This window comes from Durio zibethinus, chromosome 18, assembly GCF_047325235.1.
Source record: "Durio zibethinus cultivar Kanyao isolate XHJ-2024 chromosome 18, ASM4732523v1, whole genome shotgun sequence".
Classification (NCBI taxonomy): domain Eukaryota; kingdom Viridiplantae; phylum Streptophyta; class Magnoliopsida; order Malvales; family Malvaceae; genus Durio; species Durio zibethinus.
The window spans coordinates 4,866,043-4,885,873 of NC_143179.1; the positions used below are offsets into that span (position 1 = coordinate 4,866,043).

Genomic DNA, 19,831 nt, shown 5'->3' on the forward strand with positions numbered 1-19,831 from the left:
GAGAAGAGAAAGCGCCCTTTCTCTCTCTCCTGTTGTACTGCTTCCCAGCCAAAAGAAAGAGGAAAAAAGAAAGGACAAGCCCCCCGTCTCTGATCTCTCTTTTCCATTGCAAACTGGGAATTGAAAAAGAAGAAACAGCAAAAGACATCATAAAGAAATTGACTAATCCATCTACCCATGGAAAGAGTACTGTCTTGCTACTATTTTAACCTTTCTTCTCGTTAAAGTACAAGTATCTCCCCTCCCCCCCCCCCCTTCCTCTCTGTCTCTTTATTTTTACCATACAAGACTTTTGTTTCCATTGAAGAAGAAAGATGCCAAGGCCAGGCCCTAGACCTTACGAGTGTGTAAGAAGAGCTTGGCATAGCGAAAGACACCAACCCATGAGAGGTTCCATCATTCAGCAGATTTTAAAGTTCTGGGTCTTCTTTACTTTCATCAAGTTTGTTACATTTTTTACAGCACTTGTTAGTTTTTTGGGTTTAATTCCTCGCCCGCCATGCGTTTGATTTTAGGCTCGCTGTCCAAGCTCACAGCACAGCTACTAGAAAGAACAAGGAATGGCAAGATAAAATACTTATTGTCATCGTCAAAGCTGAGGAGATTATGTATTCCAAAGCCAATTCTGAGGTTCTTTTCCGCTTTCAATTTTGTGGATCTTTTATTTTGTATTTACATTTTTGTACTCATTTTTTTAAATTTTTTTTTAGGCTGAATATATGAACCTGGAAACCGTATGGGACCGTGTTAATGATGCCATCAACACGATTATCCGTAGAGATGAGAGCACTGAAACAGGACAGCTTTTGCCACCTTGTGTTGAAGGTAATATTGATATATATTTTTTTGAGATATTTTTGCATCCAAGTTTATTTTTATGTTACCGGTTTTTCTCATTTTGGATGTACATTAGCTTAAACTTTATGAAGTTTTCAATTTGGAAGTAGTTTCAAGAACAATTTGTACTGAAAGATTGTAGTACATATATGTTGTTTTAGCTGCCCTTAATCTGGGATGCTATCCAGTGAGAGCTTCAAGGAGCCAACGGCATTGTAATCCTAGGACTTACCTTACACCAAGAGCACAAGAACCTGTGTCTGCAGCTCCTAGGATTTTGGATAAAGGTAGTGATGAAAGGTGTCCTCAGTTATCGCCAGTTCAGTCTGGCAATCAATTTCCAAGAATAGCCACCAATGTGAATTCCAACATTTCAGTTTCACAAACTAACCGTCTAAGTTATTCTTTTCTGTCTGAAAATTGTCCATCTGGCCATGACCAATTGATGAGGATGGAAACTAACACCCCGCCAAACTTGGGTCAAGTTTTTCCCCTTTATTATGGAATTCACTATCAAAATTCAGAGTCCCAGACAGGATCTCCAGTTCAGGAAAATATAGCATCTGAGGCTATAATTATTGGGAGACCTATTGGTACACCGATTGGAGAGCCAGCTGAAATGGTTTCCTTGCGGAATCTATTTTCATCTTCTGATGTTGATGTTGGTGGTAAGAGAATTGGACAGCTAGATATCAGGCACACCCATGAGAAGTCATTTGGGACAGAATGTGATTTGTCTTTGAGGTTGGGTCTATTTTGTGACCCTTGTATGCAAGTAGAAAATAATTCAATTTGTGAAACTGAAGATGTTGGTCCAAGCAGCTCTCAAAATGGGGCCAAAGTTAATGACGTTGTTCAACAAAATGGTAAGGAGTTACATTTTTTTCCAGAGAGGACTGTTAATGACCATTTTGAATCATTTTCAAGAAAGTGGTTTATAGAAAGTGAAGGCCACAATTCGGGGGCAACAATGAGAAAGCGCAAGGCTATATTTGGAGGCAATTCGGAAGATGGACAATTTTGCTGGCGACCAGGGCCCTCATCTAATAATTGAAGAAATGGGCCAGGTTTGTAGACAATGGTTTAATGTTGTATTTTGTCCTTCAAAATTAATGGCCTCTTGATCTTATTAGTGAATCCCTTTTTCAATTTTTAATTTCTAAGTACATCTGTAAAATATAAATGCGGACCTTGAGTTGCATTGTTGGGATGCAGCAGAGAGTGAACTGTAAATAAAATCTGAGCATGATTGATATCTAATAGTTGGATGATTTAATTCTCATTGCACATCTAATTACTTAAAACCTTTCAATAAATAATTTTATATCAGTTGAGGGCCACATAAGGAATATTTGCCTTCTCATGATCATTCTAAGTGATTTGTTGGTTTCTACTTGTACAAAGGTCTAGAGCTAGAAGAACGAGGAAAAAAATGTGTACTGTAGGCAAATTAATTAGCTATTTGAAACTATAAAGTGGAGTAACATATAGACCTTAGTTAACACAGGTTGAAGTGAACCAAATTGTGGGCTGGTTATGAAGGATTTGTCCAACATCCACCATTCGTGTTCCCTGTTGCCATAGGTGAATGGGCAAGGATTGGTTTTTGCATGTTTGTAGCACAGTCATACATTTCTTGCTGATATGACTGTTTCTTGAGTTAGCCACTGGAGGGTACTTTTTAGTTCTTGGCATTAGGGTTGATTGAGCCCAATTTTTTTGTTGTAGTACAGTTTGCTGCTTGTGATGACTACCAGGTGAGGAATTACCCGTTAGATTTTATCACTTCTGTAGTGTAAATAAGTGTTTGCTAAATCACTTGTTTTGGGGATCAGGATGGCAAGAGGCATCTGAGTGTTCGAAGAAATAGTGTGATTATGGCAGGTGCAGGGGATATGGGGCAGGATGGGAGCTAAGGGTCTCATACTTATCTTTGCCGTGTGATACACTTAAGTGATTAGATGCACTTGGGCATAACTTGGTTCTTGGGAACAATCCTGGGTAGCATTTTAACTTATTAGGTTTTCAGGTGGCACCGATGCACGCTAGAAGGATTCTTTGGTTGAGCACTTGTTGGTGTTTTATAGAATGAGCCTTTATGTGTTAGCTGTGTGATTGATGAGTGGAGTTTATGCTTACCTATTTCAAGAACCTATTTATGATGGTGAAGTGGCTTGCATCAAGAATGACTTTATTATTTTCCTTCGGATGGGGAGTGAGTGAGGCAAATGGGTGCCAGTGGTTTTCAGTTAAGCCTCAAAGATGAATTCTTGCTTTGAGGATTACTTCATTTTGGGTTCTGATTTCTGGAACAAGGCAAATGTTTTACTGATATTGAGCGCGCCCTTCATCCACGTTTATAGAACCTCTGAAGCTATAATTGGCGGTTTACTTTATTTTCTCAGCTATGTTGCCTTTTTCCATTTTTTCACCAATTCTGGACCTTTTGAACTTAAATTTTTTGGAGATTCCTCTCAAACCTGGGCAGAATGTAAATTTTCCCATGTGGAGTGTGGTGGGGTGACTCCACACCAAGCTTTAAATTTGTGGTCGGTAAGCCATCACATTCCCTAGTCTGAAACAGATAATGGTTGACCGCTGATGGATTCATCTCCCATTTCTTGAGAATATTTAGAATTTTCGTTTCCTTATCTCAATTTACTGTCTTCTCCTTATATTGTTACTCTGTCAGTTATCACCATCGGCACAGTAACTCAGCTCAGTAAGTTGAGTTTTCCAACCAGAGGTCTTCCACTTTTTTATTTTTTCGAGCAGCCATCCCTCAGCCTAAATGTAACTAAACCATTCCTCAGCCTAAATGTAACTAAATTGTGGGTTCCAGCGGAGACATCCTACCAGTAATATCGAAGAAGATGTCTAACCTTGTAGCAATTGTATTCGTCTTTTCGTAGTTAGGCAACATGTCCATGTTAAGGAAAGGTCATGATAATTGCCAACTGGACGGTCCATATTTTAGACACAACCGATACTATTGATAGGCAAGTTTTGTGCCGCTTGTGTTTGGGGTTAAAGGTAAAAACTCTTTGAATTAAATCAGATTTAAATTAATTTTTAGATGAAATATAAAATCATGAATTTTTAAAATTTAATTTGAATTTGAATAAAGTATTTGTATGAATCAAATTTTATTTTTTTGATATGGTTTTCAATTTTTAAAATTTAATGTTTTTGTTTTTTTATATATTATTTTAATAAATTTTTAATATATTTAAATATATTTAAGTATAAAATAATTATTTTTAATTTATAAAAATTTAAAAAATATATAAAAATTAATAAAAGTATATAATTTAATTTGGTTTAGATTTTTTTTTTGTTTTTGCTTTTTGATTCGAGTCTAATATATACATTTAATATTTTTATTTAATTTGAATTGAATAAAAAAATTAAATCAAATATTATAATTTCGAATCGATTTTCGGTTTACTTGATTTTTTCTCACCTTTTTTTGTAGTTGGGCTTGGTATTTTTTGCAAAATTATTATGATAATATAATCATTGAGGTGATTTTATTACTAAAATGTTTATATCACACCTAATTTGAAATAATTTTGTTTGATTAAAACTTATTAATACTTAGAAATTAAAGATGATTTTTTTTTTTGGTATGATTAAAGATCAATCATTATTTTATGTAAAATTATGAAAATAATCATTTATATTATAATAGTTACATAAATTAATAATTTTAATATTATTAAAAGATAATAATTTGTAAAATATTGTAATATTTTATTTATTTTGTAATAAAATATAATAAAAAATTATTAAATTAATAAATATATTTCTTGATAGATAAACTAATTTTATAATAAAATTATGTAAAAAATATGTGAATTAGAAAATAAAATTAATCCATCAAATTAATAATAAAAAATAAAAAGATTATATTATATATAAAATAAGAGATATTATTAAATATACTGACAGTGAAGTTTTTTAACTCTACAAATGAGCTTAAGATGATGACACATATTTTTTAGTGTATATTTAAAAAAAATAATTAAAAAAAGTAAAATATGTATCACTATCTTAATCGTACTTGTGAAGTTAAAAAACTTTATTATTAGTATATCAAATAATTTTTCATAAACTATTAAAAAAACACAAATGATTTTTGAACATATTATAATAAATATTAGTTTTTTTTATAATATAAATAGTTATAATTTTAAAAGAAAGTAAGTTTTTAATTCAAATATTAAATTGGTAATATTGACTATCATTAAACTTTACATATCACTTCATCTTGGTGATACAAATTTTCTATTCTTTTGGTTGAAAATTAAATCACCTTCAAAGATAGTAATTTGATCACTCTCAATGACTTAAGATCACCATCACGTAGGATCACTTGGATAGTGTTTGGTATGGGTGATCACTAAAAAAATTATGGTGATCTATGCATAATGATTAGATCACCGTGTTTAGTAACCATGTTATCATGTATAAATCTATAAACTTATCATTAGACATAGACTTAAGAGTTATCATCAATCTTTTTTGTTTAGATGTAATTTGTCACTTAATTGAATCATCTTATTTTAAATATATGTCTCAAGCTTGACTCGAGTATATTTAAAATATAGATTCTAGTCCATGAAACTAGATTTAGATCGATAAGTACAGTACATGTGAAAAAGATAATAGCACCCTCACAATGTCCACCGAAAAGATGATATCATTTTAATTTCATGTTATCCAAGCCTTAAAATATTTTTGTAATTTATCAAATAATTTCATTATTAAAAATTAATCTTAAGATTACTCAAATAATTTGATAGCAATTTAAAATGATGTCCCACTTTAAAGAAACTTTGTTTTTGAATTCATTAACATGTTTTTTAAGAAATTAATCATTAGAAATAATAAATAAAATCCTCTAATAATTTAGTAGGATTCTATTTCGTTCCATATCCCAAATAGTTTAATAAGATTTTTTTATTTGAAAACTTTTTTGTGAAATTTTAAAAGGGTCATTAAATTTTTCAATAATTTAATAAGATTTAACTCGAGATTTAAATCTTTCAATAATTTGATAGGATTTAAAAAATATTTTTTTAAAGAAAATTTATTAAGTACTCTAATAATTTGATAGTACTTAGTTCGATATTTAAATTTTCAAATCGTTTGGTAAGATTAAAAAATAATTTATTTTTCAAAAAATTTTGTTATGAAATTTTCTAATAAATTAGTAAAATTCATAATTTAAAATTCTAAACCCATGAAAATACTTCAATAACTTGGTAGGAATCATAAGTTTATTTTGAAAAATTCTTTTTTTTATAAAATATCCATTAACACAAATAAAATAAAAAATTATCAATTAAAATCAATTAAAATACGCAAATTTAAATAAATAAATAAAATTACATTAAAAATTAAAAAAATTACCAAAATGGGATCAACCAAGCTCAACTTGTTTCATAGCTTGATTACAGGAATGGAAACTGGTTAGAGTAGTTTGGAGAGTGGCTTGGCTTGCCTTGGGGATGATTTCTTAAACGGGTTGCAAATCGGGTTGAGCGGTAGGGGTCGAATTTGCTTTTGGGGCGATGTGCGGATCTTGTGGTTTATTTACAATCAAAATGTTGTCATTTCGCTGTTGGTATATATGGTTGAAGTTTTTTTTTTTTTTTTTTTTTTTCAAAATTCTTTTGCCTTTTCTCTCAACTGTGTTTTTCTTTATTTTTCTCTCTAACTGAGGAAGAACATTGTCGGTTTCATTATGAAAATTTTTGTCTAAAAATTCGTTCATCGCCATAATTTGATTGGAATTCAGAAATCCTTGTCAAAAATTAAGGATCATATTAGAATCTCGAAAAATTTACGATTTATCGAAAAATTTAATTGAAAAATTTAAAATTTTTAAAAAATTTTATAGTAATTTCCAAAAAAAAAAAACGTAAAAATTACCGATTCAAGTCTTCTAAGCCCCGTGGATCTTCTAATGGCTGAATCAAACTCATAACATCTTAAAATTTTTCAGAAAACTCTGCCAAAAACATTTTTTTTTTTTGCTTTTCTTCTCTTAAATTTTTTTTTTTACGTACAGCTCTGATTGCTCTCTACTTGCTGTGTGATTTACTATGTTGGATCCAAGTCCATTTGTAGGACACTGACCAGGCTTGATTAGTGTAATGATAAAGATTAAATTCTTCAAAAATTAAAAAGTTTCATTTTATCAGCAAACGAGAATGAGATTTTATCCCTTAAAAAATCTTTTATTAAATTACAAGTTTAAAAATATGAATTATTACTTGAGAATAAAATCTCAATCACCAGCCATCCCTTATTGATCTTCGAACATTCATCTATTTTTCAATTTTCTCTTTTTTCCTTTAAAAAAACAAAAAACTAACCAAATAACTTAAAAGAAAGATAAATTAAATTAAAATTAAAGATAATCAATAGAAAAGATAACAGATACCATAAAAACAAATAAATAAAATAATTAAATAAAAAAGAGATAAAGAATAAATAAATAAATATGATAAACAAAATAAATAAATAAATAAAATTCAACCAGTGGATTTGGAGCGAGTCCAAACCCAATCAATTTGGATTTCGGACAAAATAAGATGTCTACAAATCATTTAGTAGTCCTATGTGACAGTGATCTTAGATCATTAAAAGTCATTATATCATTGCTTTAGAAGATGATTTAATTATTTTCATCTAAAAGGGTAGAAAACTTTTATCATTGAGATAAAGTAATATATAAAATTAATAATAGTTAATATTATTTATTTAATATGTGAATTAAAAATTTATTATTATTTTTTAAAATTAATTGTAATTATTTTATATTATAATTTTTATATTTTTAAACTAATATTAATTGTAACAAGTTCAAGAATATTTTGTTTGACTTTTGTTTATTTTTTAAAATTTATTTAAAATATAATATTTTGATTTTAATATATTAGTTTTATTTTCTAATTCAAATATTTTTATATAATTTATACTATAGAAACTAATATACTATCAATAAATATATTTTTAATTTAATAATTTAATTATAATACTATTAATATTTTATATACAAGTTATTATCTTTAAATAACACTAAAATAATTAACTTATATAACTATTATAATGTACATGACTGTTTTGGTATTTTCATACAAAATGATGTTTGATTTTTAATAATACTAAACATAGCAAATTTTAATTATTAAGAATTAATGATTTTTAATCAAACAAAGTGATTTTAAATCATAAATGATAAGATCACCTTAATAATAAGATTAATTTTAGTGATTAAATTATCATGATAATTTTAAAAATGATATAAAACACCACTCTAGTGTTTACTAAACACAATGATCTAATTACTTTTTGTAGTTCACTATGATTTTTTATCACCCTATACCTAACACTAAGATAATGTTTGGTATGGGGTGCAGTTCTCATAATCAGTCTTTGAAACTTCAGCCACATCATGTGTATCACTCCAGTTGAACACTTAAATTACAATGAAAATTATTATGTCCATGAATTTAGTCCAATCTTCTCAAACAATAAATTAAAAAAAAAAATTATTTCCTAATAATCGAAATGTACAGGAACAATTTGTGATAAATGCTTATTTTTGGTATGTCATATATTTAAATATTATTTAATTATTATTTTACAAATCAACTATGAAGTTTATAAACATTACAAACAAATTCACATAGATTTTGCATCCATTAACCAAATTTCATCGTTATAAAAGGGTAAACTCTAGTTTACAAGGTTTCTCGCTTTGCAAGGGTTGGGGTGAAAATTCATAGTACACAGTCTTTTCTTTATATTTTTACAAAAAATTGTTTCCAAAATTCGAACCTATGATTTTTTGGTCACAAATTTCTTCGTTATATATATATATATATTTTTTTTTTTCAGTTCAAATTGGTTTTAGATTAGAGCTTATATAAAGTTGTGGGAATTGGATAGGTTTTATTTGACTGTGGTCGTGGTCATAATTAATTAATTATGGTAAGGGAGGGACATGATTTTGGTACATGTAGAGAAATTTCCAATCGGATCATTATTTCATTAGATATGAAAACATATATGAGACATAGTAGGCTAAAAACATGGCCGTTACTTACAGGATAACAGCTTTATTATAATCCAATCCTTGTAAAATAAATCAATTATAATTTGTCTCCTGGCTCTACTTTAACTGTGGGTTGCAGCAATGGACGCTGCAAGGACATTTCAATGAATCAACAAAAGGATGGCCAAAGCAGAGAGATTAGTGTGGCTAAGGCGAACACGGTGGGATGTGGTTTGGGAACAGATGATACATCAGCTGTAACATTGAAAGCCACCTTCTGGCCTTGCTCACAGTGAGTACCAACAGTGCATATGAAGTAATGGATGCCCTCTGTTGTGAACGGCACCCTTACTCCTGCTTCTCCGTCTAGCTTTATTTCTGCATCGCTTCTATTGCAGCTATCAAAATCAGCCTGATTTGTTACTTGAGCTGCTGTGTGATTCCCAGTCCAGTTGAATACTGAAGATGAGAAAATGGCACAAAAGAAGAGATCAAAGAATAAGGGTTAGACTTTTTCTTTCATGCTTTTGCTGGAAAACGAAATCATATATAGTGGATATGGCCTACCTTCTGTATCTCCAACCTTAAATTCATATCTGTTCGCCCAGCTAGGATAGTAGTCACTGGAGTTATTGGGGGGAACATCCCAACCATAATTGTCACCCACTGTATAGTCAGCTGCAATTGCACCCTCAAGAATTGTCATTGCCACCATCAGCAATCCAATCAAGCTCAAGCCAACGCCGTGATTATTCATTTTTTTGTGTTACTCAGGTCGTCCCTAGTGATGATACCCTCTTCTTTTTTTGCCTTTGGAGAAATGTCTTGATTTAGCAAGAAAATGGAAATGGATAATTTGATAACTACGGTGTACAAATCTTGCATATATATACCAAAACAAGTCCATTAGAAAACAGTAATAGCAGAAGAAACGTGAAGGAAAATTGTTGGTCCAGCAGCAAGGCCATAGACTTATCATAGAAAAGTACCTTTCTACTTTCAAAATTGTCTTTGTCCAGCGTTTAAGTTTCTTTTGTTATGTTTGTTTCACATGTTCTATTTTGTCGATTTTTATCATTTTGCACTGCCTGTTTATATATAGAGAAGGGAAATAGGACAAGAAATGTGGGGAAAAAAACCATGTTCATCCTGTGAAATAGACCTTGACCAACTATTGAGTTTTCAAATGTTGATTACTTTTCCTGGTTTTTGGTTTTGGGCTATTAAGCACATGCTTAATTTTTCATGGATTTTTGTAAATAATTGGAGCAGCATGGACCAAAAAAGGCGTAAAGCAGATAAGGGAAAAAGGTGGCTACAGGCATTGAACTAGATTAATTAGGCTAGTTCTCTCAGAAAATCAATGAAACTCCATTAATCTTCTGAAATGGGGGCTTATCTCTCATTGCTGCAAGAAAACTTGGTATAGATAGGGGTTTTAAAGCAATAAGCAATGACCAGCACTTGGTCTGATAAGGGTTAGTTCAGCTTAAACCGAGTTATAATTTTGAGTGAGATTGTACTGATTAATTTAAATCTCTGCTTAAAAAGTTTCAAAAACCAAAGTGATGATATGCTCATCAGGAAAATTTTAATTACGTAACGAAAACAATTACCCGAGATTAGTTTGATCATTTCAACTTGTAATTTGTCAGACTAATTCAAAATGGTGTGATCGAGGAACTTATTCTACTTTACAATCAAGGTTGACCAAAGCAAAAAACGTAAAACCCCTGCCCTTCCTCAGCTGAACATGTCATCGGATCGAACTCCTCTTCGTCATGCGCCTCTGTTCTCAATATAAAAACTACCATCATGCAATATAATCATATTTTCTTGATCATTCAATCAATTTCCACAGACAGTTTTCAGCAAAAGAGAGAAAGAAAGCAGCAGAATCACAGAGAAAATGGCTAGCCGTCTGAGCCTGGTTGGGTTATTCATTGTTCCCGTGGAATTGGCACATCGCTAAAGATCGCAAATGCAGCAGAATATCAAGTTGGAGACAGCTTTGGCTGCGCTCTTCCTACCCTCCAACGTCTTCTATGCTAACTGTGTTAGTAACAAAACTTTTCAAACTGGAGACTCAGTAGTCAATAGGTAAGGATTCCTCAAAATTTCTGTAAATTCTGTGTTAAAACTTAGATATAATAGATAACCTTATTATCAGCTTAAGTTTTTGCGATAATAGTTACTTAACATAAGTATGAAAGCTTTTAAATTCAAATCGGCAGAACATATTTATTTACGTAATTAACTTTTGGATAATTGATCACACAACTTAACATTGAATTCTTGCCGTTTTCTTTTTCTGAAAATTTATTGCAATTCATAATCTCATAGTATTCAATCAGAAGGGGGCACATACGGCGACAAGAGTCTCAAAGGAAGAGTATGATGCCTGCAATACTATAGGACTGGAATTTGTCTCTTTTGAAAAGGAAATACTTGCGTTTATCATTGATAAATAAAATATTCAGGTGTATAAAGTTTTTAAAAGATAAGAAAGGATATGGCAAATTAAACTCTCTCCTCCTCGAGGAGCAATGCATGTTTAACGTTTCCTTTTTTCGGCTTTGAATAATTAGCTGTGCATGTTCCAATAAAGATACTAAATTAGTTCAAAACAAAAATACAATAGTTTCTGGTAACAAAAATAGCTCCTAATCTTGATCCCATTGATCTACTTCTCTTTTCTTTTTTTTTTTTTTAAATATTCTTATTTTTAGTTTTAGAAAAAAAAAATCTATATGCAAAAAGAAATCTTCCAACCATCACCTTTCCAAATACGTTTAAAAAAGTTGGAAAGAATCTGACATTCTTTTTCTACACTTGAATTATAAATGCTGCTGGAGAAGTCTTTCGGCATCGTGTCAAATCCAAATTTCTCAATTTTCTTCTCATTTATACCGGGCATGAGGACCAGACAAAAAAAGCTGAGTATCTTACTGCTTATAGAAGTTGAAAATTTTGTAATCACGTTTCAATCTCAAATATTCAAAACCTTCATTAATTATTGGCAAAATGTTCAGAAATCATAACAGAAATGTCAAAAAAATCTCTTTATTGCAATCAAAATCTCAAACTGTATAGCAATAAGACGTCACAGAAAAATCAATGCCATCTCCCTCACGTTAAATCTAGTTTACTAGTACTATATTTTAATTGCATGAAGAAAGCTACAATAAAGCACAGGAAAGTAGCGGAGAAACCAGCAACACCTAGAGATGTTGCCAACTTGCCAGCAGATGGTGGGGTGGCATTATTATCTCCGTCGGTAGATCATGGGGATGAAGGGATGGTGGAAGGTGTCGGAGTGGTGTTGGAGGATGGTGGTGTTGCCGTTGATGGTGAGGGTGTGGGAGAGGATGGTGGAGTCGCTGTGGGGCTGCTAGCTTGGGGAGCTGGGGCAAGGGCAGAAGGCTGAGGAGCAGAAGCTGGTGGAGAAGTAGTGGGTTGAGGAGAAGGAGAAGAAGGTTGAGGGGCAGAGGTTGAAGGCTGAGGAGCAGGAGACGAAGCTGCAGCACTAACGTTTATCTTCAACTTTTGACCAGCATAGCAGTGGCCAGTGAAGGCGCAGAGGAAATAATGATCCCCAGTTTCGTTGAAGGTAACATTTGCGGGACTATTTGAAAGCAAAAGAAGGGGACTACCAGTGTAGCAAGCATTAAAATTCGCTCTTGTGACTCTAGCCACGTCGTATGCTCCATTAGGAAAATTAAAAACTGCACAAAATTTCATATTAACATGTCAAATATTCAGCCCTCATTATGATTCGTTAAAAAAAAAAAGTAACCTAAAAGAAGAAACGACTATCCGAAGATTTTTTTTCCCTTTCTGATACTTAGCAAGAGTGTCTCCAACTCTGAAGGTCTTGTTTGCTGCCCATGTGGTGTAAACTGCAGGGCCTGGAGGACTGACCCAACCTAAAGCATCCCCAACAACATAAGCTGTATTTGCAGATGAGCTCCGAAAAATAGCCGCCATGGCTATAGTTGCAAGAAATACTATGTTCAATCTTCTTGCCAATTTGTTTTCGTCTTTTTGGTTCAGGTCGCCCCTTTCTCTCTTACTCTGTTTTTCGACTCTTTTCAGCTTTCTAAGATAGAACTAAAGTGGGAGAGGCACATTCATTTTTTGTTTCTCATATTTATAAAAACGCTTTGACAGTCATGGATGGATGCTATTGATTCGAGGACAAATTTTGCATTAAATCTTTTACAGGAAATTTGTAAACTTTTTTTATAAAAAATTAATTTAATAAAAATTTTATTAAAAAATTTAATTATCATAGAATTTAATATAAAATTAATAATATATAAAAAAATCATTAAAAAAATTATTTATAATTTAAATTTAATTAATACTTATTCAATCATAAAAATTTTATCAATAATTTTATTAAAAATATTTAATTATAAATATATATCAAAAGATTATTAAAAATTTTTTAGATTTTACGCGGAGAAAATGTGTATACATTGGTCAACATCATGAACGCATAAAATTTGGTTGGAAGTTGGCGCAGATTTGCCGAGTTTTGGGACTTTTTACCGCGTGAAATCTTTAACAAATCCGAAGACTTTCTTTAACGGTCACTCGTCAAGTCTTTGTTTGATTTGTTGAAGTCTATGAAAGGCTTAAGGGCCAATGAATTATACTTTACATTTTAAACTATAATTTTTCTTTTTTTCTTTTTAATTAAAAGCGAGTACATAGAAAAAATCGACAGTTGACCAATTATGTAGTAAGGATAAATAGTTAAGAAGAACTTCAACATGGATTCTTTTAAAGGACATATTAAAATATGTGAACAAGAGGTCATTTTAAAGGTAAGTACGCTGCAAATATTCTAAGGGTTTAAAGTAATATGATGGAGTAAAAATTCTATTCAAATTGGAGTAACTAACTTGAAAATAACATTACTGCTATTATTTTCATACCTATGTCAATAAAATGGATTAGGGTTTCAAAATCAATGCTACCATCATTAATTCCTCCTACTTTTTTTTTCTGGGTTAAATGAAGTCTCCAACCAAATCATATTAACGTATTGGATTGTACCCTAATCTTGAAGAAAAATGACGTTTTGATATTGAATGTAACATCTAAAGTGGTATGATTAAAAGACAAAAAAATTATGTTTATCTTTTCAATGCATAATTATATTGACGATTAAAAAAATTAAAAAAAATTATTTCATTTATTATCATTAAAAGTTTTAAATTTCACGAATAAAATTAATAAGATAACATATATTAATTTTTTAAATTATATTTAAAAAATAAAAATATATTAATTTTTTAATTCCACTTATAAAATTAAAAATTACACCAACATAATATCAAATAGAATAAGAAAGATAAAACATTATTTGCAAAGATTTTGGTCTTAAGTAGGGAGCGGATCCTCTTCACTGTCAAAAATCATTGGAGATCTCCATTGATTTTATAAGCGTTAATCTACTATTGATATTACTCCACATCATTCTTTTTATTTTTATTAAATCACTGAATTTTACTAAAACTTAACACTGTTTCACCAATGTCTTCCTCTTCTTTTCACACAGTTCACTATTAAAATCCAAATTGAAAAGTCACACACACACACACACACATATATATATATATCTATATAAATATATCTAGCTTGAGCTCAAAACTGAAGAAACAATTTTGCCCATAGGACAGAACTATAGCATGAGAATTCCAACATTCAACAAGCATTAGCTCTTAGAATTAAAGCCTTGAAGAACTTGCATAGAAAAGGAGACATAATCTAGGTTCTTGTAGTCAGGTTGATTTTGTTTGCAGTTTCTAAACTCTAAACTATACAAGGAATTGGTGATGGAGCATATGATACTGACTTTGTAGTTTCTCTACCTCTCAAGACCATGAAATCAATCTCAACAGCGTGACAAAGTAAACAAATAAGCATACATTATTTCTACCTTGCTATCTAAATCATGGGCCAAAAGGGAAGGACATCGTGCAGCAACATTAATGGCCTTTCTCTTAATTAGAAAATGACTTTCTGCTTTGGAGGTTTCAACCCTTTTTTTTTTTTTTTTTTGAATTTGTTGAGATATTAGACAAATTCCAAACGGAAATAGAGTAAAAGACAGTAAAAACTTTTTACCTTTCGTTTTGCTTTGGCTTGTCACTTAGCAGGGACTTATATAGCAGTTGTGATTATGTTTTCAATTGTATCATATTTATTGGAGTTATAAATATAACGGATAAAATAACGATAATTACGTTCATCATAGTTATAATTTTTTTTTAATTTTGAATAATTTATCATAAAAAATGCTTATTATATTTAAAGTAATTTATAATATTTTAATATTTTAATTTATATATTAAAATAAATATTTTATATTTTTTTAATTTTGGGTCTCAAATCAATGCACATATCTAAAATGTTGATCATTAATATGTCCATAAATTTTGTCGATATAAATGCTATAAATGCATATGATTGATGGCAAATTATCATTATGAAATTAATATTATAAATTAAACTAATTAAAAAAATAATAATGAACATTTAAATATTTTAAAATACAATTATTAAGGTAAATGGATTAAAATATATTTTTGTGGTATATATACATGTAAAAACATTTGTATATATCATCTCTTATTTTTTTTTTTTAAATTTTTATCTAAAATTTAAAATCTTCGAAACATTCTCTAAAACTTATTTCCCATCATTTACTTTTGTTCTAAAACTTTTTATCTAAAAATATTATGTATACAAAAATTAATAATAAATATATTTAATAATATTAAAATTTTATTATAAAATTATTTTTTAGACAATTAAAAATTAAATTCATTATTTAACAACTAACAACTCTATTAAATTTTTATCCAAATTGTAAAAAAAAAAATTCAAATACCCATTTTCCGAAAAATAAAATAAAGAGATGGTCGAAATAAAAAATAAAAATCAATTTATATCGGACATCAACCTCTCTTTTGTCTTTCTTTCTCTGTTCACTTTGCTTTTTCATCCCAAAACAGAGTCACCTGTAACCCTATCCAACCTCCCTTTTGTCTTTCTTTCAAGCGATTTCAATTTCCTCCCTTCCATTGGATTGATTTGGGAACTGTTTGCAATTACTTTATAGGATCACATAGTTTTTAAGTTATTGAACCCAAAGATCCTATAGGGCGGCAAAATGGGTTTAGTCGTTTGAAGGTTGGTTTCTTACTGAAGCTCTATATTTATATTGTTTTTGTTTTGATTATTTTGATTGAAGCTTAAATTTGACTAAATAATTTAAATTTGGGGCATGGTTTTCTTACCGTTTTAGAATTTGTTTTCATTTTATTTGATGAAAGAAAACGTAAATAATGGCTTTAACGTTTCATTACAATCATTTTTTTTCAGTTATGCTATTATTTACGACTACAAGCAGCCGTTATAAGTGTGATTGTCAATCACACCCCTATAATGAGTGAATAATGGAAACGGTAGACAACGTTACCGTTAAATAACGGCTGTTACCCTTATATCGCGTTACGGACGCTATTTAAAACCTTACATCACTCAGACACTCACCAACCTCCAGTGCAAAGACAAGCAGCGAACTGGGTGAAAATATAGGAAACGGTGTTAAGTTTTAGTAAAATTGAGTGTTTTGGTCAAAAATAAAAAAGATATGTGGAATAATATTAGCCATAGATTAGTGTTCATAAAATTAATGGAGAACTCCACTGATTTTTAAAAGAGGATCCTCTCCCTGTTAAGTTAGCCCTTTAGTTTTTGAGCCCGGTTTGTGAAGCTCAATTAGAGAAAGGTATTGTGAAACCCATACAACAAATATAATGCTATATTACATCACTGTTAAAAAATCCAATAACAGAGCAAAAAACCAAAATAAATTGAATATCATGAACCCAGATTATTTAGTATGCAAAGGAATCATCACATAGTCCTACATGGGATGAGACGTAAACAATAAATGTTGAGTGAAAGTTTTTTACGTACGTGCTACTGTATGTTAAATGAATGCTATGGCTATAGATAAGAGGGTGATGAAGAAGCCGCCTATGAGATGAGAAGGGGCTGAGCTAACTGGAGAAGTCGGGGCCAGCGCTTCGGAGGGACCTTCAGAAACAGGAGTTGTGCCGCTGGATGATGGCTCTGTAGAGCTAGATGGTGGATTTGCAGTGCTACGTGCTGTAACATTAATGGCTAGCTTCTGACCCAAGTCGCAGTGGCGTGCAAAAGTGCTAGTGAAGAAATGTTCACCGGTGGTGGTGAGGGTGATATTAGCAGGACTAGTGGTCAAAACAGTGATGGTGTTATTAGTATCACAGGTTTCATAGGCTTCTTTTGTTACCATGGCCACGTCTTGGGTTCCATTGATGAAAATGAATACTGCAAAAAAAAAAAAAAAGGCGAGAACATTGAATTTTGAAGAAAGCATAGGAATTTTCAGATAAATGTTTTGAAATTTCTATGGTTATAGAGTTTCAGTTAATGCATTTAATTCGTTACCTAAAGTGTCTCCCAGAAGGAAAGTCTTGTTGAAAGCCCAAGTGGCATATGCAATGGCACCGGCGGGAGGGACAATCCAACCCAAGCTATCACCAACGGTATAGGTAATTGGGCCCCGTGGAGAAGGAGGAATAGGGCTACGCCTAGGTCCAGGGGCGGAGACGTTGATGGCTAACTTTTGGCCTAAGGGGCAGTGTTGGTCCATGGTACCTATAAAATAATACTCGCCAACTGAGTCCAAGGTGAAGTTCGCTGGACCAGTTGTTTGAAGGAAAATGGGATTGGTTGAATTGCAGGTTCCATAGGCTTCCCTGGTGACCATGGCCACATCCTGCTCTCCAGTTGTGAAGTTGAAAACTGAAAGTACAAGCACAATTCAGCGAAAATAAAAGGATCAGGTTGAAAAAACTTGAAATCTGTTAAATTAAAACACCATGTTTTTTAGTTACTATGATTCCAAATTTTCATTTCTGATCATTACTCTCTTTATTCAAACAGATGACAGAAACGTGTGAGAGACTTAGTTTACATACTAAGGATATCCCCAACAGAGAAAGTTTGCATGGCAGCCCAAGTGGAGTAAGCAATGGGCCCGCCGGGAGGGACCAGCCAACCCAACTCGTCACCAACTATATGCGTTGTCTGTGCAGCGGTGGCTTGCAAAACAGAAGCTAAAGCGATAGCCAAAAGGGCTAAGCTGACACTTCTACCCATATCTTTGTCAAGGAGTTAGTTTCTCCCTTTTGTTTTTCTTCTTTCGCGTTTGTGCCTTCTAAGAATTTGAGATCATTAATGCCTTAATGACTTTTTATAGAGGTCACTGAAATGGTTTAACGAATTTCGTATACGAGTCGCAAAAAAAAAAAAAAAGTATGTGATTGGTGATTTGTTGAAAAATTGATCTCTATCTCTTTTTTTCTTCTATTCTTCATTAATTTGTATTTTTTAAAACCAAAAAAAAAAAAAGTTTTCTTTGGTCAGCAGAATTGGATTTCTAGAACCAAATGAAAAACACGATTATGTCTAAAGAGTAAGCAACTTGCGTGAAAGACAGGTATAGAAACACAAGTCCAAACCTGCAAATGTCAAAAGTTGGAAATTTTCATAAAATTTTTTTCTCCGAATTTTCCATTTCCATTTCTAGAAGATGATATTACTATTTAATTCTTAGTTTTGACAATTTCTGCATTTCACCATTCATAGAGTGCATTCGTTTGGCCCATATTCAATATATTGGAGTAGTTTGTAAGACGTGAGAGTTATTAGTCAAAAGTTGTCATTTTCTCACTTATATTTGTCTAAATTATTCACGGATTCATCGGGAAAAACGGGGAAAACAATTGTTTTGAGGTATTGCCCCGAACCTAAGTTATGATAGACTTGAGTGTTTTAATTTGTTCATTAACATTAGTCCAATTCTGTACCTTCGACGATGTTTCTTTCTTTAGCATGTTAAGTAAATTTATTTTTGGGTTAAATATAAAAATATCACTAAATTATATATTTTTTATCAATTTAATATTTAAAGAAATAAAATTGTCAGTTCAATATTTTAACTTTTATTCTATCAATTATTTTGATACCTAAAACTAATGTCGTCAGTCAATTTATTGATGTGTTATATCATTTAATAAGATGATGACACATATTAAAAAAAATTTAGTTAGTGTTATATCATTAATTACTATGTCAGTATTAAAAAAATTCAATAATTTTCTATAATTTTTTTAAAAAATTAAAAAAATAAAAATTTTAATAAAAATCTCAAAAAATTCAAAAAGTTTTTGAAAAATTGAAAAAAAATTAAAATTTTAATAAAAATAAAATTTTCTTCAAATTAAAAAAAATTTGCAAAAACTTTAAAATATAAACATTTAAAATTTTATGAAAAATTCTAAAAATTTAAAAAATGTAAAAAATATTTTTAAAATTATGAAAGATTTTCATTTTTCAATCATACAATTTTATTTTTTTATATATTTTATGACTTTTTAAGATTTTTTTTTGGATTTTTTTTCTAAAACTTTAATTTTTAATTTTTTAAATAACTTTTTTAGAATATTTCAAAATTTTAGATTTTTTAAATTTTTTAGAATTTTTTAAAAATTTAAAGAAATTTTTTTTAAAATTTTTATATATTTTTTAAAATATTAGATTTTTTTATTTTCAAAGTTTTAAGTTTTTTTTGTGATTTTTTTTTTAATTTTAAGAAAATTTTATTTTTTCAATGAATTTTAAGATTTTTTTGGAGTTTTTTTGGATTTTTATTAAAATTTTGAGATTTTTTTTGAATTTTTTAAAGTTTTCATATATCTTTTTAAATTTTTATAATTTTAAAATTATTTCAGATTTTTAAATTTTTTTTTAAAAATTTTAGATTTTTTTAAAAAAATTTTAAAATTTTATAAAATTTTT

At 30.4% G+C, this 19,831-nt stretch overlaps 3 protein-coding genes across 4 annotated transcripts; 1 reads left to right on the forward strand and 2 right to left on the reverse strand.

The window, feature by feature from the left end:
* Nucleotides 1-2,097, forward strand: LOC111299039 (uncharacterized). Of its 2 annotated transcripts, none has more exons than XM_089747062.1 (4): nt 1-390; nt 516-630; nt 711-825; nt 999-2,097. In XM_089747062.1, the coding sequence occupies exons 2-4, from the start codon at nt 607-609 to the stop codon at nt 1,889-1,891; spliced, it is 1,032 nt and encodes a 343-aa protein (XP_089603188.1). In that variant the 5' UTR covers nt 1-390; nt 516-606; the 3' UTR covers nt 1,892-2,097. The 2 variants fall into 2 exon arrangements, with proteins under 2 accessions (XP_089603188.1, XP_022749668.2); XM_022893933.2 differs by having other exon boundaries at nt 51-415.
* A 6,773-nt stretch (nt 2,098-8,870) lies between these two features.
* LOC111300303 (uncharacterized) lies at nt 8,871-13,400 on the reverse strand. Its single transcript, XM_022895938.2, has 5 exons — nt 13,386-13,400; nt 12,756-13,015; nt 12,191-12,632; nt 9,473-9,656; nt 8,871-9,364 (listed from the first exon to the last, which is right to left on the reverse strand). Exons 1-5 carry the CDS (start codon nt 13,398-13,400, stop codon nt 9,075-9,077), a joined length of 1,191 nt encoding a protein of 396 aa, XP_022751673.2. The 3' UTR covers nt 8,871-9,074.
* A 3,302-nt stretch (nt 13,401-16,702) lies between these two features.
* On the reverse strand, nt 16,703-18,201 carry LOC111300304 (blue copper protein-like). The gene is made up of 3 exons (XM_022895939.2): nt 17,950-18,201; nt 17,417-17,773; nt 16,703-17,296 (listed from the first exon to the last, which is right to left on the reverse strand). The coding sequence occupies exons 1-3, from the start codon at nt 18,128-18,130 to the stop codon at nt 16,917-16,919; spliced, it is 918 nt and encodes a 305-aa protein (XP_022751674.2). The 5' UTR covers nt 18,131-18,201; the 3' UTR covers nt 16,703-16,916.
* Between the last annotated feature and the right edge of the window lie 1,630 nt (nt 18,202-19,831).